Source organism: Podarcis gaigeae (assembly GCF_964106915.1).
Source record: "Podarcis gaigeae genome assembly, chromosome: 7".
NCBI classification, from domain to species: domain Eukaryota; kingdom Metazoa; phylum Chordata; class Lepidosauria; order Squamata; family Lacertidae; genus Podarcis; species Podarcis gaigeae.
The window spans coordinates 26,818,992-26,844,011 of record NC_139683.1 but is presented as its reverse complement, the minus strand read 5'-3'; the positions used below and the strand labels follow the sequence as shown (position 1 = coordinate 26,844,011).

At 42.0% G+C, this 25,020-nt stretch overlaps 1 protein-coding gene across 8 annotated transcripts in view; it reads right to left on the bottom strand.

The window, feature by feature from the left end:
• Positions 1 to 273: 273 nt before the first annotated feature.
• Positions 274 to 25,020, bottom strand: part of RUNX1T1 (RUNX1 partner transcriptional co-repressor 1) — a 145,065-nt gene continuing 120,318 nt past the window's right edge. For all 8 annotated transcript variants that reach the window (XM_083747797.1, XM_083747796.1, XM_083747802.1 and 5 more), the window contains 3 exons: positions 19,906 to 19,974; positions 14,530 to 14,720; positions 274 to 1,309 (listed from right to left, as the gene is read on the bottom strand). In XM_083747797.1, coding sequence (XP_083603923.1) covers positions 1,034 to 1,309; positions 14,530 to 14,720; positions 19,906 to 19,974 — 536 coding nt within the window. In that variant the 3' untranslated portion in view covers positions 274 to 1,033. The remainder of the gene's footprint in view (positions 1,310 to 14,529; positions 14,721 to 19,905; positions 19,975 to 25,020) is intronic.

Here is a 25,020-nt window from a genome sequence, read left to right as displayed (position 1 = left end):
CGATTGTCTTACTCTGTGGAACCTTGTAAAAAAGTGAAGGAATTTTTTTAAGCTTTATATTTTTTTGGGTGGGGCGGGGGGGGGGGTAGTGGCAGCTGGTTGATGTTGTAGCTGCCAAAATGCTAATTAACTGCAGGCGGTGTCCTTATTTCTGTACTAAACAGGAAAACAAGAAACAAAAACAAAAACGAAAAAAAAAACCAAAACAAAACAAAGAACGGAAAGGAAGAGGAGCCGTTTTGTACGATGGCTATTTCCCCCCCTTTGCTGCTGTAAGTCCTACATCCCACTGCAAGTCATCTTCCATTTTTCATTCTGTTGACCTGGATATTATTATATTTCATTCAGAAACAAGAAAAAAAAAATGAACATCTGTGTCTCCTTCCAATCTGCTGCACATCTGCGCGTTTTTGATGCGGGCCTTCAGAGTTCAGTCAGTAACCCACGGACGCTATACATCTTCTTCTTAATATGTCTGCTGCTGTTTTATCCAATGCTCATGCCCTTGAGGGTTTTTTCCTCTCTCTTTCTTTATTTCTCTCTCTCTCTCTCTCTCTATCTCTCTCTCTCTCTCTCTCTCGCATTTTTTATTTATGTATTAAATCCCATTATTGTTATAAAGAACATTGTGACTTTATATTATTAGCATTTTTGCTTTCAACAGCAATTAGCAATCTCTTGGTTTGCTGTTTGGTAAAGCATCTGTTAATGAGGTCATCTAGTTTAAAATCCCAGCTACTGGAAAATAACAGGGAGGAGGTCAAATCTATCATTTTGTATGTGTTAAAATTATCTGCTCTTCTCAGTTTCCTAAAGGAAAGGTATCTTTGTTTTCCAGAAGAAGTCATTATGACCCGTTACTGGCCTTCTGTATTTTTTTTTTCCTTTTCACTTCTACCTCAAGATACAGTTTTAAGTTCTTTTGCAGTATTGAAACGTGACAGTTCAGTAAAAACCTTTGAGCATCTGAGGATGAGGAATTTTGTTTTGCGTTTTTGTTTGTTTTTGTTTTTAGTAGTTCTGCGGTTCAGTCTTAGCGAGGAGTCGCTTCTATGGTGGACGGAGTCCCAGGGGTGTTTGACCGAGGAGTAGCTGCTGGTGGTGTGTCAATTGGGCTTCCGGCTCCACTGTTGGGCGTTGCGGAGGAGCTGACTGCTGGTGTCTCTCCTTGCTGCTGGGCTTGAAGTGTCTGTCCACAGATGTGGTGGTGTTTCTCCCAGTCCTTATGCTGGCAAAATGAGCCACAGTATCGCGCCGTGTTGCAACCGCTACAGGTCTCACTAGCTTTACGGCCACAGTTCCAGCAACTCTGTAGAAGAGACACAGAGAGAGAGACAGAGCAAGGCATGTCAATCATTTGGCTGGAATGTCAACATGAGTATTTATGGAATATTAGCATAATATACTTGCTAACAGCTGGGTTGGACCTGCTGTCCTGTGAACGGAAAGGCTCCTTCCATTCACAGAAGTGATTTGGATCTAGTAGAGATGCGCTGCCGGAGGAAGGGGAGCGAATTCTGCCGGTTCCCCTTTTCTTCTGCAGGCCCCGGTGCTATTCCTGAGGTCCACCAACCATCCAGAGTAGACTTTCTGGAGGGAGCAGGGGAAAGGGGATCACCAAAGATAGCTTTCTGCCTATAGGAGTGTCTCCAGAAAGAGACTTCTGCTCTGGGCACCTTTGGATCACAACCCTTATTCTTGGCCTAGTTAAAATAACTGGAGATATAGATTGTAATACCAAGTGGAAAGGAGTCGACTGTTTTTTCACCCCATTTACAGCTCTGGGGAGTTTCCAAAATGCAGGGATCTGTCTCAGGGTAGAGGGAGAAACAGCTGCCTATGGGACCTTTAAAGAGGGACCATAGATCATTATCTACAAGGCACCATATGCCGTAAGTACACAGGCTTTTAATTGTGTTTTTTGGGGGGGTGGGGGGGGAAGCACCCATGGGAAGTGGCAATACACTGATCCAGAGAATTGGCCCATCTAGTTCAGCACTGACTCCGTTGGCTCTTCTGGGCATTTCCACGTAAGGCTGGGAAGGACTCCCCTTATGAAGACCAGACTGGATATGGCTCCTTTTGCCTGCACACCGAGTCATGGCCATTCCAAGTCACACAGGGTTCAGTAATGACCAGTTTTATAGGCCATCTTTACATTCACACAAATGGTAAACTTAATCACTTTCTCTGTGCCAGGCGTTAAATTGTGGAACCCGCTCCCTGCAGAGATGCGTCAAGCATCTTTAATGTAAACCTTTCACCATACGCTGACAATGCGCTTCTTCATCCTGGTCTTTGACAGGTAAGGTAACATGTTTTGTGGGGCTCACTCCTTTTTTTTTTTTTGCTGTATTTCTATGGATCTGTTCCATTTGGAATGGATTTACACGTTCTATGTTTTCATTTGGTTTTTTAATTGTATATTTTATTGCAGGGACCTTATGGCGAAGGGTAGGTGAGATATTTTTATAAACAGGTAGGAAAGAAACCAAATTAACACCATTAAAAATAAAAATAGTAGTAACTAGAAATGCTGGACATCTTAAATATAAAAGTATAGTTGTGTACACACCATACATTTAAAGCACATTTGTGCAGGCTGTTGAATTTATTTCCAACCCCAGTGATGGGGCATCCTCCTCCATTGCAACTGAACTGATGCAGGGCAGTCTTGGTAACACATAGATCTGCCCGACTGCCCAACCCTTAGTATCTGCTACCCGAGGCAGCCACTTTCTTCTGCCTACTGGTGGGGCCGGTCCTGGAAAGGCTTAGATGAAAGAAACCCCATGCATCCAACATCTTCTGGATGGTAGCTTAACCTTTCTAAAACAAAACCAGTAACATATTCAATCTAACAGAAATGTTTACAGACTCTCCAGAGTTTCTAAAAGGCCTCTTTAAACCTGTGTGCCATAGCAGACACATCAAGATTCAGTTTGTAGATGAGTGCAGCACTCTTCTGTATCACTAAACTGCCCATGAAGCTCCTTCAGAGACAGGTTGGGCAGCTGGCTCCCAATTTTGGGACTTTGTTCTCCTGAAGCCATGCAGCAGTTAGAGCTTTAAGTTGACATGCAATTAAAAATAAACTAAGATTTCTCCCCTTCCTGTCCAAATCCACCATAAATATTACAGCAACCTTGCAACCATGCTTACACACGTCACTGTTATAAAAGTTGCAGGCCCAGGCCCAACACAAAGACCGTGTTGGTTATTTGTGGCATATAAGGGAAGGTTGGCCTTTGCTAACTATAAGCCACCCTAGGGCACTGATTTACAACCAGTGGTTCAGGACCAGTTACTGGCTCATGGCCTGAGCCACAATAGCAACACTAGCACTATACAAATCGGGTCCTCCCTTAAAGAGGGCAAGTACAGTGGTGCCTCGCTAGACAAAAAGAATTCATTCCGCGATTTTCTTCGTCTAGCGGTTTTTTCGTCTTGCGAAGCAAGCCCATTGACAGCTTAGCGGATTAGCGCTACAGCTGTCAAGCGGCTTCCAGCGATCAGCTGTTAAGCGGCTTATCAGCGGAACAGCTGATAAGCGGCTTAGCGGCTTAAGAAAAGGGCGAAAAAAGCGGGGGGGGGGAACCGCGGGGGGATGCAAGATTTTTTTCGTCTTGCGAAGCAACCCCATAGGGAAATTTGTTTTGCGAAGAGCCTCCAAAACGGAAAACCCTTTCATCTAGCGGGTTTTTCGTCTTGCAAGGCGTTCGTCTTGCGGGGCACCACTGTATTCTGGTGAGACCTGGATAACCGACACCCTGTGTTGTGGGTGGGTTCTATTTGTCAGCCACAACACCCGATTGGTAGGTCCCTTGAAGCTAGGTGCAATTTGGCCAATGGGACACAGTTCAAATGGTTCAAGGGAGCTATTTAAGCCCATGCACGTGACCCTGAGCTTCCTCTTTGGGCCGGTGCATCAGAACACCCGCCCACCTCTCCCTATTTTTAGGGCTTTGTGCTTGACCTTGCTATGCCATCGTGTGTCGTCTGTCGTTGGGACAGGGGCATGACAGGAATTTTCCCCACTTGGCTGATTGGCTGTTGCCATTTGGGTTTTGCCTGCTGCGTAGCAAATTATTGCAACTTGTAAGATTGCGGATATGGTCTGATTCAGGTGATAGGGATGGAAGAACGCTCTCGCCATCCCTATGTGAAGGGTATCCCATTAAAGGAATCCAGGGACTCGATGGTTTGGTCAACCCCTGAGAGGGGGTTGTGCCCGTGCCTGAGTCCAGGGGGACATTTGGGTGGTGGAGTTAGCCCATTCCTGGCTTTCTGCTTATCCAGGTGTTCACCCTTGGCTGACCTATGCTGGTGCCCTGGGTCAGTGCTACCTGCATGGCAGGGAGCTAGTCGAATCAGAGCCTATGCAACCACTCACTTGATATAATCCATAAAGTTGTGGCCTAAATTCTGCCAAAAACCAAACCAAAATTTGAGTCATGTGTGAATTTATTTAGGGGGGAGGTTTCTGGGTCTGAACACACAGATATATATATATATATATTTTAAAAAAGGGTCCCCACTTGCACAAAGGACTAAAAAGTCGGTCCCTGGCCAGAAAAGGTTGAAGACTACTGTCCTAGGGTTAAGGAAACTGCATTAGACTTCCCTGACATGGAATCAATATGCTAATAGGTTTCCACCACAGCGCTGGTCAAGCAAGCCCGGTTGTACTGCTGAAATCTCATTTCTTTCTATTAAAAAGAAGGGCTGTGTTTAAAAATGCTAAGAAGTTCATTCCCTGCTCGCGTTTAATTCCAAACAACAAATTCCTTGTTAAGAATACCGCCAGCTGACGGCGTCCTCCAGTTCTGCTCCCTTTCGCTCCCTGCCAAGTGGGAAGCCACCAGAAAGGATGCCTGCTGCTCACTTTCCTCCAGCTTTGCAATGCCAGCTGGATGGCTGGAGCAGAGCCAGCCGATAAGTGAGATTCCTAAACTACAACAGAAATCCCAATTACCAGGAAAGAACAAAGACCTAAATCCAAAACACTGTTTTAAGGAAATTAAACATTTAATCGGAGTCAAGTGGCTTCTTTAGAAAACAGTCCCCGTGTTAGATTTACTCTCTCTTTTTGGCACAGGAATGTTTTGGCAGATGCAAGAATAGTTAAGTGTCCAATACTCATTGCTCTCTCCCTCTCTCCTCACTAGATTGAAATCAGATGCATGCAGCTTTCCTAACTCAACTCATACCGATTAAGCCTGCAGACTAAACCAGGTAATTACAAATGCATGAACTGGGATTTCCCCCCCTTCTATTTGCAAAAATTGTTCCCATCTTTTAAAAACTCTTTTTAAAAGGTGGAATTACCAACACAGAGAAACAGATGTTTTTTAGTGGTTAAAATTGCTGGGAATACAGACTCCTTGTCTATCATCAGCTGGCTTTGATTCACTGTCCGTGGTTTCAGGTTTGTTCTGCTTACACTTTATCTACAGGGAATGCAGAGGGCTCATTGTAGTTTTAATATTTTATTTTCAAACAAAAGATAATCACAATGGAAAGAAGGTTCCAAAATTATAAATGTGGCAAAGGCAGGAGATTTCTAATAGAACACTATTAAGCTTGTGATAAAATACTTGGGTTGCGAACCAGCAAGCCATACCACAAGTGCACAGCCGCCATTCATTTCAATGGAGCTACAGAGGAAACCTTATCTACACCTCACTGAAAGGAACAGAAAGTGCTGTTATTAGTCAATTCTATGCCTGGGGAAAGGTCCCACTTCTACACCTTCTCCCTGGAAACCAGCTCCTGGGTGAGCTAAGAATATTGCAGATGCTGAGGTTTCATGCTTCTGAATTTCCAAGCTCAGATATACTGGCCGTGGCCAGGGAGTTTTCACATCCCCTGCTGCTTGGCCTTGGAGATGTCATGTCACAGACTGAAACTGGGACTTTCTGCCTTACCACTGAGCTATGGTCTCTGTCTCTGGGTGGCAATGACCAATTAATGCAAATGGAATGTGGGGTGGCTTAGTTCTCATGTGGACACAAGTCCAAACAGCCATAAAAGAGCCAGTGTGGTGTAGTGGTTAAGAGCGGTAGACTCGTAATCTGGGGAACCGGGTTTGCGTCGCCGCTCCTCCACAAGCAGCTGCTGGGTGACCTTGGGCCAGTCACACTTCTCTGAAGTCTCTCAGCCTCACTCACCTCACAGAGTGTTTGTTGTGGGGGAGGAAGGGAAAGGAGAATGTTAGCCGCTTTGAGACTCCTTCGGGTAGTGATAAAGCGGGGTATCAAATCCAAACTCCTCCTCCTCCTCTTCTAATAATTTTATAAACGTCTATCGTGTCTCTTATTCGCCTTTTCTCTAAATCAAAAAGTCTTAGACGCTGCAACCTTTCTTCATAGGGGAGTTGCCCTAAATTGTTTTGGTTGCCCTTTTCTGAACCTTTTCCAAATCTGCAATATCCGTTTTTGTGGTGAAGCAAGCAGAACTGTACACAGTATTCCAGATGCTGCTGCACCATAGATTTCCATAGAGGTATTATAATATCAGCAGTTTTATTTTCAATTCCTTTCCTAATGATCCCTGGCATGGAATGTGCCTTTTTCACAGCTGCCACACACTGGGTTGATGTCTTCATCCAGCTACTGTGACCCCAAGGTCTTGCTGCTGGTCTGTCAACACCAGTTTAGACCCCATGAGCGTATATGTGAAATGAAGATTTATTTTGCGCCAACAGACAGAACTTTACACTTGTTTACATTGAATTGTATTTGCCAACTTACTTCGTCCCTCACCCCACAATTTACTCAGTTTGGAGAGGTCCTTTTCGAGCTCTTCACACATTCTCTTTTTGTTTTTAACAAACTTGAACAATTTGGGATATCATCAGCAAACCGGTCACCTTACTGCTCAATCCTATCTCTAGATTGTTTATGAGCAAGTTAAAAAGTACAAGTTCCAATACTGATCCTTATGGGACTGCACTTTTTACATCTTTCCATCCAGAGAACTTGTCCATTTATTCCTACTCTTTACTACCTGCAACTTAACCAATTCCCGATCCACAATGGGACTTCTCCATCTTATTCCTTGACAACTAAGCTTACTCAGGAGTCTTTGGTGAGGACCAGATTGTCTCTATCCATATGCTTGTTGACACTTTCAAAGAACTCGAATAGGTTTGTGAGACAGGACTTGCCCTTGCAGAAGTTAGTGTAGAGCCACCATTCATGGCCATATCCTCCAGTAATTAGTCTGCAGTTCAGTACAGGCTGTGCTGTCATTGATGTATGTCAGGCATAAACTAGTGTTGCTTACATAAATGAATCCCTTTGTGCTTAAACTTTAAATGACAGCAATTTTAATGGCCTAGCCACTTTGATGAGATCTTCTCTCCAAAGTAATCCATTGCCTCATTGTAGATGTCAAGTAGATAAAGGATGATGACAGCTAATTGCCATTGAGTCCAGCAAACTAAGCCAACGAAACAGGCTGCCAGTCTCATCTGAAACAACAGAGAACCCTTGACTGGATGAATGAGATGCACAACAGGTGAACTTTTCTGGGTTACTTGGTCAGTTCCTGTTGGAAAACAAAATGTTAACCTAGGCATGTTGATATGGCTTGATCTACCATATCAGTTAACGAGTTGTTAGATGTCAAATCAACAGGGACAAGGTTTGGAAGGTTTGTCACACATATACACTAGATGCTGCAGATAGTTACATGGTCATCATCTAACACAGGTTTAAAAATGTTTAAGGCCACTGAAATTGAGAAATGCAGAGTGGATCTCCGTAACCTGGAAAGGGCAAGGCATAAAATCCAAGGATTTCCTCATGTTGACCTTTTTGGATACATGGTTCAAAGCTAGTCTGGCAGTGCTCTGCCCAATTCCACTGGCCCTATGTCTTCTAGAGAATCACCAAGGAGATAGTAAAAAATGGCTCAATATATAGGACTTTTTTAGATCACACACACTTCTGTGTTTTTGTTTCATTATTCCATCTACAGGCAACTGAGCAACAATCTAATACCACTTGTGGTCTTGGCTTCATCTTCTGTAATGATTATAAATTCACATATTAAAGGGTGTTTATGTAGCTGAAGTATTTTCTATGCTTTTGAAAATCTATTTAAAAGAGAATTCTAACAATTATGTTCCAAGTTCATAAGTTTATTGTTCTAGCCAAAGTCTAGCCAAACGTCTATTAGGCAATAGTATTAACAAAACAATACAGAACATACATCCATAATATAAAAATCCATAGCCAAAAAAGAAAGAAAAGACTTTGCCAAGATCCTGAGCATTAAAACACAGTTTCCCTTGTGCATCTCTGACAGCTCCAATTCTGTTATTATTTTGCCTTTTTAAAATCCAGTGATGCAAGAGAGAGAAGTTACCAACAAACTCAAATCCAGCTTGATTTCAGATTAAACCTGAAATCACCTGAATCACAGCAACAATTTATAGTGAATTTATTGAACTCATTTTTCTTGGGGTTTTTGTTGTTGTTGTTGTTTTGCAGCCGGTGCATAGAGGGACATAATTATATATTAATTTGTTTTAATTTTTCCTGATTGCTTTGACAGTATTGTCTATCAATATAGACAATTGTCACTAAAAATGTGGGAAACCCCAGAATCTCTCCACTCTTCATCCACTCTGAATATGTGAACACAAATATAGTCCAAGTGTGTTCTGTGATAAATTAATATGTTGTCACTTTGCAAATGCCTATAAATATGTGAATATGAACTGCAGCAATGCTCCACAGAGTTCTTTCATTTAGGTGTCACACTTTTGGCTGTGATCTCCAAAGTCTGCTAATGGGGGGATGCTAGATGTGGTGTTTTCAAAACGTACAGCCGAGCAAAATTGCAAAGCAGATAAACCCAACATAATATTGTTGGATCAGCTGCACTTGTGTTTTTATCTGAACAGATGTCAGAAGAAAAGAAAAGCATCTGCTCCAGCTAGCAAAAAATCTACAACCCACATGGGCAGTGAAGAGTATGGTATGTGTAAGATTCTCCAGTGTCATTGTACGTTGGTACAGGAAAACAGATGTTTTAACTTTTCTAATAACCTTGGCAGTAGGTTCACTAAGCCATTCGTCCTCACTATTTAAATTCATTTGCACAACTCATAAAGCCAAGCCAAGCACAGCAAGTCACTAAAGGAGAGCATGTTCACACATGGTTTGGCTCCTAGCCAAATAGTCTTCTGATGAGTGCATCATTTTTTGCCTAGCTGCCTTTTCTATAGCTATAAAGAAGTGGTGAAGAAGTTATCTGTTGACGGGTTGTTCTTCTTCTAAAACATCTTTTCTTCCAATGAAATTAAGCAACCAATTAGCACAACTAGACCAATTCTTTCATTTATGTTGGAACTTTTCCTGTTTTTATTTTTTTAAGCTGTGGAGAAAGGTCAATTTTATGCTTCGTGCAGTAGCAAAGATAAGCTAAGGTGCGTGTTAACACAACCTTCATTCAAGTGAAATTATGGAAGTGGTCTGGTAGTCTGGCCTTGGAAAGAAATAGGTCAAATTCGGGAGCTCCCTTAATTAAAGATGTGACTTAATCAATTACTTCATCTTTGGATCCATAGAAGAAGCAATTGATTAAATTATGGTTTGAATGAGTATTGCAAACCATTCTGTTTGGAGAGTTTGCCTGAACAATATTTTCCCCCATTCAAACATAATAACAAACAATGGTTTAATTAGAAGAGGATATCCTTGATTAAGCCATCCAGGCCAGTAGAGGAGGGAGCACTTGAGTGGCTCATTCCTGATTCTGCTTCGAATATAATCACAAGCCCTATTCAGACATTTGGGGCAATCAAGTGTGGGCTTAAAGTTTGGAGGCTGAAGAGGCAGGTGTGCAAGTCCTACCCACAAACATCCCTGTGCAAGCCGGCTCCAGTCCAAACCATCTCATGGCCTGAAGGACTAAGCATCAAAGCCAACTTTGTTTACCCCAACATGCTCAAAAGTCCTCTTCAGCCCCTTGTGTTAAATGTGGCAATTTCTGAAGTGGAGCCAGCATATATGAGGATGCTGAGGTGGAACTTGTGCATTTGCCCTCTCCCACTCCAAGCTCACCCAAACTCTCCACAAATGTCTGATGAGGGCTATGAACGGTAAAAGAAAAAAGTCTTTAATGTCTGTTACTAGCCCTCCCTTTCTTAGGTTAGTATCCATTAATTACATTGACTGGGCAGGAAAGAATGCTCAAGCCAATGGAACCCATGATCTGGTAGTGGAGAATTAATGCTACACACTTGCACTACTTGGCTCAACTAAGCACAAAGGCAGGTGTGCGTGGACTGGGGGGACATGACAAAGAGGGAACAGGAGTTAGCTGGTATCCTGTGTTTACTAGGGCTCAGTTCCTCCGCCAACAATAGCACAAGTGACTATGGAAAACTTCTTTGAAGTCGATGGAGAGCCCCAGAAAATTCCCACAATGGATTCTGACTACCTCTGCAGTCCATCACGCTGCACAACCCGCAGTCTATAAGAGCCAGCAAGAGAACACAGGTGTCCAAGAGCAAGATGCAAGGCATCATCACTCTGTAGGCTGGCATTACTAAATCGTAGAACCCGCAATCTGAAGACATGGACTCGTAAGAGTTATAGCCACTGTTAATCCTACTCAGAGTAGACCCACCAAAATTAATAAACACGGCTAACGTAGGTTCATTAATTTCAAGGAGTCTACTCTGAGTAAACGCTAAAACCTTATGAAAATAGAAAGTGGCAGTCCTGCTGGGAGGCTGTTGCTGTGGCTCTGCCCCACCGGGCAAATCGCTCCTGCATTCCAGCCATGCAAAAGTCAGATATTTCTCTTCCCACAGACAGGTCAGTAAGAGGCATTGTCACAGTTCAATGACACATTGCATCTAGACAAATACATCTGAAGAGGACATGGAACAGGGTTAGTGAGAGATGTGACCTGGAAATAAGTTCTGCAGCTTGAAGAGGGGGTGTGGCAAAGTGAGAGCCCCAAGTGTCAGAGAGAGAAACACCCCCATATACGTTTCTAAATACATTTTGATACCAATTTTGGAGCTTAGAACTGAAATGGAACATTCTGGAATTGAGGAAGTCAGTGGCTAACAGAGGGTTGCATCCAAGAAAGTAGATCCACTAGCTCAAGGGTTTCTGCTTGCTCAACAGAACTTCCCCTCCCTCTGCCATTGCACACCCTTCTCAAATTCCCTCCAGAACATGAAGGGATGCATGGGAAGAGGAGAGCGAGGGGAAGTTTCGTTGTGCAGCCAAAGTCTTTGCACTAGCAGATCCGACTTCTCTGGATTTCAATAAGTTTCAAAATGCACATTTGCCTGGGTCAGTTCATATTGCAATTCACAAAGTTCAAAAGCCTCAGGCATCCCTCCAGGTATCAAACACACTCCTTCCTGGTAGATATTTAACTTTCTGATTTAACTTTTCATAACAAAAGAAAGTCCTTGATGTAAATCTGTACAGAGAGGACTGTATTTTAATGATCATAGCAGACTGCATTCACAAAGACACTGCCTTGGCATATCTGAGCTACAAAATGCTGTTATATTTTAATTTATGTCATATTTAATTCTTCAGTGGAACAGTTAAGTACTAAAAAATATATGCATATACTTCTTCTCCTAGACTCTCTTCCTGAGAAAACTTTCAGATGTTGAAAATCAATTCCTTTTGTCTCCTCCCTATTCATCTGCTACACATTAAGCTGAAACTCTGGGCACCCAGCAATTCCACAATAGCCTTTCATCTCTGGAGATGCCTGGGACCAATTAAAATCTTACTCTCCCTTAAATAATGGATACGTATTGCAGCATGCCGCTGATTTATCTGCCTGTGATTTTTGCCAGTTCTTTCATGATTGGGCAAGTAGCTAATTTGCATCTTTTAACCCAAGTCACTCTGACGTTACCAGCTCACTGAATACATTAAGGAAACCATTTCAAACAATTAAGAGCATGTGAATCCTTCACAATAAGACAAATATGTAAAATGTGTCAGCACTACAGACCTCTCCTTAGAAATCTCTAAGTTAGAATTGAATAAATTAATTAAAAGCCATGCTTTCTGAAAGACCTTGTTACATGTAAACAGCTGGGGGGGGGATGAGGGAGGAGAAAAGACTATCATAAAAAGGAAGGAATGAAATCTCCCATCACCGTTACACTGAAAGGAATTATACTTAGATATGTTTATTGGGGCGTGTTGAATCAAGACTTCCCTTTCTGCATGGGTTTTTAACATTTCTTTATTCTATGAAAAACACAAGAATTCATTTTATCTCAAACACTTCAGAACTGGCTTTCTTTCACTTCTGAGTTCCTGTTAATATAGCGTACCACATGTCCTTATCCCACAAAAATTCAAAGCTTTCGTTGACATGCTGTAGTCTGAACTGAGGTTAAGCATCTTTATATCTAATTTACTCTTTGATTCTATTTTTTCTTCCTCCATGTGCTATGCCCCTAGTCCTTCCCTTTACACATAATCCCTGTGGCTGAAATATAAATTCTAATTAAGGAAATATTCTCACAACTCTGCTAACATGTTTCCTTCCGTGCTCCCCAAGGAAAACCCTGGCCCTATGCTGACCAATACACAAACACACACACAGACTCCACCTTCCTTTGGGGGAAAAATTCCACTTTTAGCCACTAAATAACACATAAAGGTTTGTTTTTCTGCCAAAAGCTATTTTCATCAGTTTAAAGCTATTTGAAACAACACAACTGGAATGCTCATACTGTTTTTCATAAAATACACAATTTAATTTGAAGCGTAAAGCAGAGAGACACTGTCAGCCCTAAGACTATGCTCCTAACTCTTACCAGTGTACTGTACTCTAAACTACTGCTGCATTTCTTTTGGCTATATTTCAGTCCACTGGTGTCTGCATGTGGGTGTATATTTATTATTGAGGGGAAAGTAATTTGGCCCTTATAACATCCACCTCCATTTCTTTAACCTCTGTTATACTTGTTTCCAAACATATATGTTAAGGATCAAAATACATGAGTGATAAACCTTTAATCAGTGCTATTTTTCTTGAAAAAGAGGTGCCAGAGTTCATGATGAACTATCCCTTGTTCTTCTTGAAAGGCAATGGTGCCCAACTAAGAGGTTCCAGAGCTGAGTTCCTGTGAGCTCTGGCTAGGGAGAAAGAAAAGAAAAGCCCTGTCTTTAATCATTCAATCTTAAGTAAGTTTCCCCCCCCCCCAGAACACCCCTCCCCCCCACTGAGCTCAATGGGGGCCTATGCCCCAGTAAGTGTGCTTAGGGATGCAGCCTTGAACTAGCACATTTGCACTTAAGCCTGTGTATCCATAGGCCACACACACACACACAGGCTTCAAAATTTAATCTCTAGCATTGTACAAATGAAAAAAGGTGGGGCGGTAAGTCGGGGGGGGGGGAGAGGACTTGTACCTGAGACTTTGGAAAGCCACTGCCAGCCGGAGCAGTGGACATGATGGTCCCATCAGCTTACACAATACAAGGCAGCTTCATATGCTCATGTATTGAAGGCTGTGTACGCTCGATTCACAAAGCTGAAGCCCCATGCAAACTAGTGCTATGCCATATCTTGCCCTTTGACCAAACTGCAGGATTTGATCAAACTGCGGGAGGCAGTGGAAGACAGGAGTGCCTGGCGTGCTCTGGTCCATGGGGTCACGAAGAGTCGGACACAACTAAATGACTAAATAACAACAATATCTTGCCCGATATTTCTAAATAAACTTCACCTCATGCAAAAGACGATGTTTCCCCACTACCACTGCCTCTTTCTCAGGAGTCTTGAGAAATTCTTTAATACTTTTCTTTGGGGGCAGAGTTTGCACTTACATCTTACTTATGTGGTGACTGAGGGGTATGTTAATGAGTGTCCTTTCCCATTGTATAGTTATCTCTTGGTGGTCTGCAGCCTTCTCAGCCCCTGCTTCCCCAAAACCCCTTGGCTGAGCTTTCTTTTAAGAGTGAGCACCTGGGAAGGCTGCAGAGCCCACACCATCAGGGAGATGATTTGTAGAATGAGAGAAAGAAAACTCACAAGCACCTTCTGGGCACCTCAAAGTAAGACTCGGAGGAAAGCAGTGGGACAATAGGAAGTGTGGCTAAGCCGTTACTTCCAAGTAGATGTATTTGGGATTGTAGTCTTAGCCAATGTATGTTCAAGTCACTGGTAGACCACAGACCACCTCCAGTTACAAAAAGGATTTGAGGCAGCAGAGCTGGAACCAACCTCACCTTGAGTACTGGAAATCTGCTCCAAATCAAACTAGATAAGGACCATTCGCCTAACTCAATTTTTTTCAACTCCTCCTTTTTCTTATTGCTTTCCTCTGCTTAAGACAACGTTCTTGCTTTTTCTTTACAATCAACAGCTTGCCTAGTGCAAAGACACATGAAAATAAACACGACAGGAAGAAAACACACTTTGAAAGGGGAACTCAAACATGGGGCAATGGGCCCCACTTAAGCTCATGCTGGGAGTGAATTTGGAGTTGACCTTTTCCGCAGGGGAGGGGCTTACCTCACTAGAATCCTCTTGCTGATTGATCACAGCTAGTGCATCCTCTGTTGCCTGCCGCTTGGCCTCTGCGACCGTGCGTTCCATCTTAGCTCTCTCCGTAGTAATCATATCATGGGCTTTCCGTTCTGCCTCCGACACTGCCTTCTGCAGCTCGGTCATTGCTTGACGTTTTACTTCATTGACTGCTTCCTCTGCAAAACAAGACATTTCCCTCAGCTTTACAGGAACATTAAAAGGGTGGTGGTCAAGGGGAAATGGTCCCATGTACTAAGTAGTCAGATCTCTGAAAGTTCTTGAGTGATATTCCTCATGAGGACAAACCTCCGTCAACTGAATGGAACCTAAGATATGGCGCACCAGTTAGTTCACAATAATAAAACCATATTTCCGTTACTTAGGTTTGATTTGTTACTGGGTTATTGCCTACTTTCCAATGTACTTACTTAGAGCCAATCAAAACAGACTGTTTGTGTGGTACAGTCCTCTTCAAGGACTATACCACTTCATGGCACATGGGACGGAATTGCTAGTGTTTTGGAGCACTAGCATACCAGAGACTTTCTCTGTGGAAAGCTTGCATGCCAAGGAGAAATAATATAGCCTAACTATTTTGCCATCAAATTTAATATATAGCGTCATCGATGTACTTGGCATGGAACAGTCTTCACAGTTTCCTGCCCTAAGGGGCCTGCAGTCTTGAAACAGAAACAACAAGTGAAGGGAAGGAAATTGAAGCAGAGGTAAACAGGGGAAGGATTGGCTATTATTTCAGGCCTTGCCTGACTTACTGCATGGCAGGGTTTTTAACCCAAAGTTCCCTCATGGGGAACTTTCTGAGCGCCACATGCCAGTGGGAGGAATCGAGGCAAAAATGGGGAAATGGTTGTAACTCTTACTTTTGTTGTCTATATTCAAGCCTCACAAAAATCCAATAATTCAACGTGCACACACACCTCCAGCCGGGCACAAGTGCTCAAGGTGAGAGGTGTAACCTGGCGAAGAAGCACTTGGGTGGTATTCAACCAAGTTTTACTTCAAAGTAGAGCTACTGAAAGTACCTTAGGTGTCTTCATTAATTTCAACGGGTCTACTTTAAATAAAACTTATTAGAATACCACCTTATGGTTTTTATTTTATTGCTAATATGTTTACAGTAGCACCTCGGCTTATGTTACCCTTGGGCAACGTAAATTTGGGGTTGTGAAAGTGGCAAACCCGGAAGTGTTTTGCTGTGCGTGAATACACAGAAGCACTCTATAGCATCACACACATGCGCAGAAGCAGTCCCTCTGGTTGCGGAGACCTTGGGATCCGACCGGAGCTCCAGAACGGATCCCGTCCACAACCACAGGTACCACTGTACTGTTATTTCTTCTTAATAAAAATTAAACTTCTCACTTGTCACCAAGCAGGTCTTTAAGTGATTTACATTGAAGAACATATACAGAAATACATCAGAAAATAGAAAACAAGAAAACACAGACATAAACATTTATATTCTATACTGTGTGTGAATAAAATATCATGCCCACAACAACAACAGTGTTAGTCATCTAGGAAGCAGAAATTCCGAAAGGAAACATGTGATGCCCTAAAGATTAGCAAATCTGTGATGAAGTGTCCTGTAGTCCACAAAAATCTTATTTCGTAATAAATTTGTTAGCATTTAAGGGGTCACAGGAGTCTTTATTGTTCCAGACAAGCATGTGCTCAAATGCATAACTGAACTAGGGCTATAGAGTAATGTGAGGATTAGATCTACATTATCTAACATAATGCAGTCTGCTTTTTCACACTGGATAACATGACTTGTCATCAGTGAGCCAGTGGGGTTTATGGTAGGTTTTTTGGGATGCAGGAGAAGTGAAAGATTTCACGTGTTCAACTGACAACTGAAACAAGTTATTTCTTTCCTTTTTAAAAACTCAACTACTCTAATTAACAAGGAAACTATCCTCCCCCTGATTTAGTGTATCTCATTTTCATCTTTATTCAAAGCAAAATGACAATGATTAATTGAAAATTTAATAAGCAGTAATTATTAACTTGGCAAACCTAGTACCAATTAACACTCTATTAAAACTAATTATGACATGTTTCATTCAAGTGTTTGCTCTTAATTGTTTCACCCACTTAAGAAGCACCTTAATTAAATGTTCTGTTTAATTAAAAACATAAGATTCCTAATAAAAATGTTTTACTGTAGAATAAAAATATTAGAGTTACAAATGTTCGGTGGTTACAGCGCGATGTAGAGTATCCCAGAGAACTATAAATTTAGTTCTCTTTACCTTCAGCTATCATTTCTCTTAACCTGTGAGGTTTCTGAGCTTAGAGGACAGCTAAGGTTAAGGCTGAAATTCTAAACAGTTTCTAGAAAGCAAATTCCATTGAGCTCAATGGGACTTATTCTGAATAAACATATAGGATTGTGCTTTTAATCATATAGGCTATCATCCAGGGACGCTTCCCAGGTGTAATTCAAAGGTTGCTTGTACCCACTGGGATTCTTGACTGCCCCCTTCCCAGAAAAATTAATTCCACACCCTAGTGCCATATCACAACTGCCTATGAAACTACTCTCAGGGTAACAAAGAGTTTGATGTGCGAGTAGGGGCGGAGTTAAAAAAAAAACTTTGGCAGGTACATAATACAGGTTACACAGTTCTTTAAATCTTGTTCTGAATCTTGAAATTTATTGCCATATATATTATTAGAGCAATTCCATTCGAAACCAAAGGTCCAAATCATTTTAATATCCCCAACGTTATTGTCAAAATCCCCATTTAAGTGAGGCTAGCGCCGCCTCACTTCTACATTTTTCTTAATAGACTGAAACGCACGCTAAAACATGTTAAGGTAGATAGTGATCATAAAATACATTTATTAAAAGATATCTGTTTTCCAGAGAGATGTGTTTAATCAGAAAATTCCTGGAGAAGAAACCATAATATTTTACAGGGGAAAATTTTAGAGAGAAAAGATATGCCTTAATTTTTATGAGAGTTAAAAATATGCCCTCACATTACCCTCCCATAAATGAGGAGGATGGGGAGAGAGAAATCAGACTGTGCAGCTATGCAAGACAGGGACTAATTTACTTTGAATATTCAAGGTGAATTACAATTCTATCTAAGTGGCAACAGGACAATAATTTTTGCTTACGATCAAAGCTGCAGCTTGACTAATTGTATATGCAAATAAGGCAATTTATATTTAAATTATGCATTCCTATTCTAGTCCCACCGGCACACACAGATCAGCAAAGAGAATTGGTAGGACATTTGCAAGATGCTTGAATATTTATTACCAACTGCAAACATTCTCTGATCCCTTGAAAAGAAATATATGAAGACAAACCCGCAGATGCAAATTTTATTGTCATTTTCATATATGTTTTTAAAGAAGACACAATCTTAAATACATGCCTTTTATCTCACGAAGCACAGTTACCAATGAACATAGTTGTTTAAAAAACAAATCTATTATCTCTTACACTTTGTCTGAACTGGGGGAAGGGATTAAAAATCATCAAATGTTAGTCCTAGGGATGGGTACATCTATTTTAAGTCTGTGTCAGTTTTGTGATTTGGATGTGTTTTAAATGCATGGTGTGCACATAGCCTGGTGTGAGGCACACTGGGTCCTTGAAAAGGCCGTCAAGTCTTGCCTCTTTCCAGCATAGCTTTTGCAGTTCAAGAGCTAAAATGCTATGGACACCCCCGTGAAATGAGAAGATGCATTAGAGGACTCTGGAGGTTTGGGCTCATTGCAAATTTAGAGGACATCTTAAAAGCTCTCCTCTCTTCTCTGGGAGGAGACAGAGAGTGCTGTTCATGCAGCTGTGCTGCCATGCTTTCGCCGCTAAGCAAGGCTGCTCTCAGATGATGATCGGTGCCTCCTCTGCTGAGAAGATTCTGTTTGTCTGCAGGAGTGGGGCAGAGAGAGAGCTTACACTTTCCCTGGTTGAGGTTCATGAGATGAGGAGATGCATGACATCATGAGCATATCACGACAGGCAGCCTTCCTAGTCCCATGATAGTGGTATGCATGGCAGCTATATATAATATTTCAAGTCTTGGTTGGAACTTGCAAAAAGTCTTCTTCTATACCTGTCTAGCAGCCACTGCTGCTGATGTGGAGACTCTGCAAGCAATCCGCAGAGTGCTTGCTTACAAATTTTAGTGCCCGTGCTTGGCTATAATTATGAAGTGGCCCCTTAGAATGAGTGCTAATTGCATTCTGTAAAACATATAAGCTGGTGACAGTGTTTGGATTTAAGATGCTGGCAGAACGGCTGTGTATACTAATGAGCTAATGAAGTGCAATAATTTGCCCGAGGAGAAAGGAAAAGATAGAGATTCTTGTCAGACTAGCCTACTCACAAGGGCTTAAGATGGAGGATAAGATGTTGTGCTAAGAGGACAAGAAGAAAGGATCCCATCCTACACTCTTCTCACACTTTGCCTTCAAGGAACTTAAGGTGGTATTCTACTATGGGTGACTAACCACTCTCAACCTCACAACATCCCCATGAGAGATAATGAATAGTTTGACACTAGCCTTTCTCTCTCTGCCTCTGGTACTGACACTATTTATTCCTGAGACTTGAGACCAGGTGTGGGAAACCTCTGGCCCTCCAGAAGTTACTAAAATACAACTCCGAACAGCTCCAGGAAGCACAGTCAGTGGTCATGGATCATGGGAGTTGTAGTTCAGCAGCATCTGAAGGACAAAAGGTTCTTCACACATGCTCTACTACATCAAGGTTGTTCTAATGTCCCCCCTCCCTTAAGCCCATCCCTTTTTAGAAGTTGCTGGGATTATTAGCAAAGTCTTAACTGAGGCAGCATATATTGTCTCACCTGGTCTGGAGGTGTGTCTTGTGCCTATTATGCAATGCCTTCCCACTGCTACAAGCCAACTACAAGCGCTTCCATCCGAAGTGTAAGAACATGCCAATGGCAAGAGGCACATCTTGCAAATACAATACAATGACTTCTAGGCAGGCCCAATTCCAAAATTCTATTTCAATACTAACCCATTAGAAAAATCATGTGTGTCAATGTTCAAGAATGAACCGTAGCTTTTCCACAAGGAAATGTGAAATGTGAAACAAGCCTTGAAAATGATCTGTTTATTATCTGGGTTTCTTAAAAAAAAAATCCATATTGACATCTCCTTATCTTCAGACATAGATGCTGCTCTAATTAAAACAGTTCTGGTGTTCTGATCTGTTCCAGTTTAAGACTATTAACTGAAACTTTGGCTTATTAGTAGCACATCCCCCCCACCCCTTTTATTCTTTATATCAGAACATTAACAAATGCACACAGCTGCCAAATTGCTAGGCTCGTATTTTTAAACAATTCTTACCAGCTTTCTTCCAGATCTCCTCTGGCACGTATCCAGAAGCAGGCCTGTGAAGGAATTCTCGATGTGAGTCTATAGGAAGGAGGGGTGGGGGGATAAGGGGAGGAAAAGAAGAAAAAGTAGTATAATAAGTAATAGTTAAACAGGATTTTTTTTTTTATGCCCTCTCTCTTTGATGCTTCAGTCAAGGGAATGAAAATATAACCTTTATATAAAATGCAGAGGACAATAAAGCCATTACTCCCACATCATTTAAAGAAGAGATCAATCGGTTCATTAAATTGATCTGTCATAACGCTCTTCTTCCCTAATATAAGGCCTGCCAACTGAAAGATGCTTCATACCTCTCCTTTCACTTTCATTTGTAGATAAACTATTAAAAAACAACAACCAAGGGCGAAAAATACAATATGGTACACTTGAAGATCTATGGGGGGGGGGGGGGACTCTGTTCTTCCTTCAGCTCTTAGCTGCAGTACTATAAAATGTAATCATCTAATATTTTCCTCCCTGATCTTCTCAAGAAGAGACAGGGACTCCAACATACAAAATGAGTTTTGCAACTGGGTCCCATTAAAAGGCAAAGAAGGCAAATATCTACGAACTCAAAACAAAAGTGGGAGTCAAAGATCTTGATTTCTTCATACGAAAGCCCCTGGTTGGAAAAAGCTGCAAATTTATTGGGTTTTATCTGATAGTGATTCTTCACAAGTGGAAAGCAGTTTTGCTTGAGCAATAGATTGCCTTTGGGGGGGGGGTAATACTGCAGCTCCCCAGGCCTCCTGAAAAGATGCTTCTGAGGGTTGTGAGGCAGTAGTGGATATGGCAGTCGGCAAGAGGGACTGGCAAAAAACAAGGGCTCTACCTGCCAAAATGGAAGCGCATTCTGTGATCACAGGGTGCACTCCAGATATCAGAATTGTACTGTTGGAAGGGACCATTAGTGCCATCTAGTCTAATCCCCTGCAATGCAGGAATCTTTTGTTGCAGTACACCTCCCACCAACCCTGACCATTGACAATGCTAACTGGGAGCTGGAAGTTGTGGTCCAGAAACATCTGGAAGGCACTACATTGGCTATCTCTGTGCCAGCACAAAACTGCAGCCAGATAGCAGTTTAGAGAATAGAGTCACTTTTAGATTTCAAAGCTGTTGGAATCAGTATTTTTCGTAAAGCATGATGAGGAATTAAGGTGGTGGAATGCTCCAGTCTTATTTTCCTATTGGCAGTTCATGGAGAAGTAGATGGCTTTTTGGACAATACCACTGCAGACTGCAGGTGGGAGAGTCAACCATTCAAATTGCTTCTATACAATAAGACTCTGTGCAACTAGCATAGCAGATACCTGGGAGAGAGGTTCTAGCCTCGTCTTCTTTGCAACACACAAATTTATTTTTTGTGGGGGACTCCCGTAACTACTGTATGCAGTGATACAGTCCAGGAATAGTTTGATCAAATTGTGTTTATCTAGTTCAGACCTAAGTTCCATTGTAAAGCCTGAGGGTTGAATTCAACATAGTGCTAATCAGTCAATGCAAGTATTTCTCCTCATTTAAATCTGTTCTGGGTGTTCCCTTAACCCTCTGGGGGAGATTTAGGGGATGGCATGAGAGGCATGCATGGGGTAAGGAGATAGGGAAAGTCCTGTTACAACAAGCAAAATAAATAAATAAAATGTTTGAAACAAGGACATTAAACACTAGCAATCCTAATCATATGCATTATCAGTTAAATAGTATTTCAATGCCAAGACAACGTCATATCTGAAGTACAGTAAGTCAGCGCAGTAGATATCACCAGCTCTCACAATGCCTGCTTGCTACCATAATTTTTTTTAGCAGCAGGTCAAAATAATATCACGGCATGGCAATATACTGAATTGGCTACTGATGGTCCCTTCCATTCTCTTTCTAATCATGTGCAAACATAAAAAAATATTACTTATTTTAGAGTAAAGAATAAAGCATTCTTTATTTCAGAATGAATAAACCCAATAATGAGGTGAAAACACTCAAAAAAGAAGCAGATCACTTGATTAATTTGTCTTAGTTCCCCAGAAGAAAAGGGATTTATAGCCGAATGCAGATTGCAGATGATATAAAGCAGGGAGATAAATCACATCTGTTGAATCTGGCAGGTTTAACAATACAGTCCACAGTAAGCTTCACATGTGGCAGTCAGAGAAGAGACCACCTTACAAGTCCATTAATCACTTGGGGTGAGATTTAAGCTCACTGAAATCTATGGCAAAGCAGCCATTAACTTCAGTAGATCATTTGCTGTTCTGCAAAGGAAGGAATATGAAACCTGAGCTTCCCTTGAAGGCCTTTAGAACATTTTGAATATTGCAGCAGTGCTGGCTCCAGGTGCCCTCTGCTGGGCCATTTCCTCCATCATTGGGCCAAGGTTAGTTTATCTGGCAACAATGGGCAGCATTCAAAGCAGTACAGGTGACTGCATCTAGCCATGATTAAAAATTGCCCCAGAGCAATGCTATGTAGCTGGGAAATGAGAAAAGGGGCTAAATCTTAGAGAGAGCTGGGCTGGATTTTTTCAAAAGGAGAAGGTGAGGGCAGGTGCCAGTGGCAAGGTAAGGATGCTGGGGCCATTGCAATTGCCCAAGGATGCTAGCAGTGACTCTGCATAAGAAGATGAAGCTGCAATGCAAAGGGGGGAAAATACACACAGAATCTTCCATTTTGTTTTTAACTAGTTGTTAAAACGTGATAGGGACGCGGGTGGCACTGTGGGTTAAACCACAGAGCCTATGACTTGCCGATCAGAAGGTCAGCGGTTCGAATCCCCGCGACGGGGTGAGCTCCCATTGCTCGGTCCCTGCTCCTGCGAACCTAGCAGTTCAAAAGCACATCAAAGTGCAAGTAGATAAATTGGTACCACTCCAGCAGGAAGGTAAACGGACTTTCCGTGCACTGCTCTGGTTCGCCAGAAGTGGCTTAGTCATGCTGGCCACATGACCTGGAAGCTGTATGCCGGCTCCCTCAGCCAATAAAGCGAGATGAGCGCCGCAACCCCAGAGTCGGCCACGACTGGACCTAATGGTCAGGGGTCCCTTTGCCCCTTACCTATAATCATGATGAGATACAAAATCCAAAACTTAAATCTTCAAATGGTTGAGGTAGTGCTAACTATATTCATATTTATGCTTTGGAGACTACCAGCAGTGGCCAGTGTGGTGGGGCAGAACCATTAAGTCGCCCTCCTGATACTGGCATCTCTATAGCTTACCTGGATCTGACTAGGATGGAGCAGATCAGTGGCAAGGTGAAAGTTGAGCATTTGCGCTGGTGGAGCCAATCCAGCAGCTTCCCACTGCCCTGCACCATCCAGGAAAGTTATAGAGAGACCAATGTTGGTGGAGAGAGTCCATGGCTCTGCTTCAGCACACCAGTTGCTATGGAATGCTGCAGGTGAGGGGCAGGATCAAGGGTTGCAGTACACTACAACCAAACATTTGCTGTTCTGTCCTTGGTACATTCCCTTGCTGTGTATCAAGCCCAAGGGCAGTAAGCCATGCAGCAATCCCCTTATTTTCACTATGGCTTTTCCACATGATAGCAATGTTAATAAAAAATGAAATGAGAAATGCTGCGCTGCCTTGTTTAGCTACGCAAGAGTAAAAAGTAAACGGAATTCAATGACATCATTGACCGGATTGCCAGCTAATTGGTGCAATTTCCAAGCACAAAGATCAATCAAGCTCATATTCCAACCACAATTCACATAGATAATGTAGCCAAGACTCTGCAAAAGAATTAAATCAAGATCTTATAAAAGATTTCCATAGGGTTTAATTTAAAAAGAAAAAACCTAGAGAGGGAAGTATGCCGTAAAGAATGATGAAAATAATAAGAAACATATTCTTAAATCCTTAAAAAAAATTATTTAAGTGGATAAGATGAAAATAGTCTGGGTGGCTTTCTGTGTTGCAAGACACGTCTTCATAGTTCTAGAACAGGAAGTGAGCAAAAGCTTCTATAAAGACTCAGCGCCGTAGCAATCATTCTTTCAAGCCAAAGAGTTATGAAATCTGAAAGAATGGAAGGAAAATTGTTTCAGTCTTGTTTCCCTTGAGGTTATCGACAGAGTGTTTGGCACTGTGAAGACTACCACATATTGTTTAGATTGCTGCCCATCTTGCCTGGCTAGTTGAGCTTAAAGGGCTATGGGGTGAAACATCGTAAGGAGAGAGTTCCTCCTCAGTTAAAGGAACTGATAATCTACCAATCTTGAAGAAACTACACAGGAATGATTTAGCCAGCTGTCTAAGACATTCTCTTTTATCAGAGGATAGCTGAATGTGTGGTGAAGACCAGCACTTGGGCGACACATCTTCCTTCAGTCTCTTCCAGTCAAACTTCTGGCCTTGTTATGTGACTGAGGATCCCTGCGGGGATGATCTGTGTCTGGAAGTTGACGGAGAGAACTCTTCCTTCTTGATAATCCCTGGACTTTGCAGTGGTCCTTTGGATAAGGAGAGCATGTCATTCTGTAAATCCACCTTGAAAAGCTAGTAGGAGGGTCAGATTTCTCTAGAATGGTTTCATGCTTCTAGACTGGAATGCATTCAAGGAGTCCCCAGTTGGTGATGCTAGCTCAGCCACTTGGTGGCTGGCATGGTGTTCCACTGGGCTCAGTTGTATCACTGATGCTCCTTAACATGAAGCCACAAAGAGAGCTAATCTGAAATTTTGAAATTGGGTGTCAACCAATATGCTGATGACATCCAGATCTCTGTTTATTTGAATAAGTATCCAGCGATAGCTGCCTCAGTTCTAAACAGGGTATTTGCAGGTTGCAGTCAGCTAAGTAAGGTTAAACAGGCTGAAACTGAATGAAGACAAGACTAAGGAAATGCTGGAAGTGCTTCTTGGGATAGATAAGCTGGCAATCTATCTGTCTGACCAGGTTAAGAGCCTAGGGTTCTTCTGAACTCTCTTTTATTTCTGGAAAGACAAGTATCAGCAATGGCCAGGAGTACCTACTATCAGTTTAAGGTGCTACATAGATAGGCAGTTTCCTGGAGAAGATGGATACTGTCATGACAGTACAAACCTAGGATTGATTACTATAATGTGCTTTATGAGAGACAGTCCTTG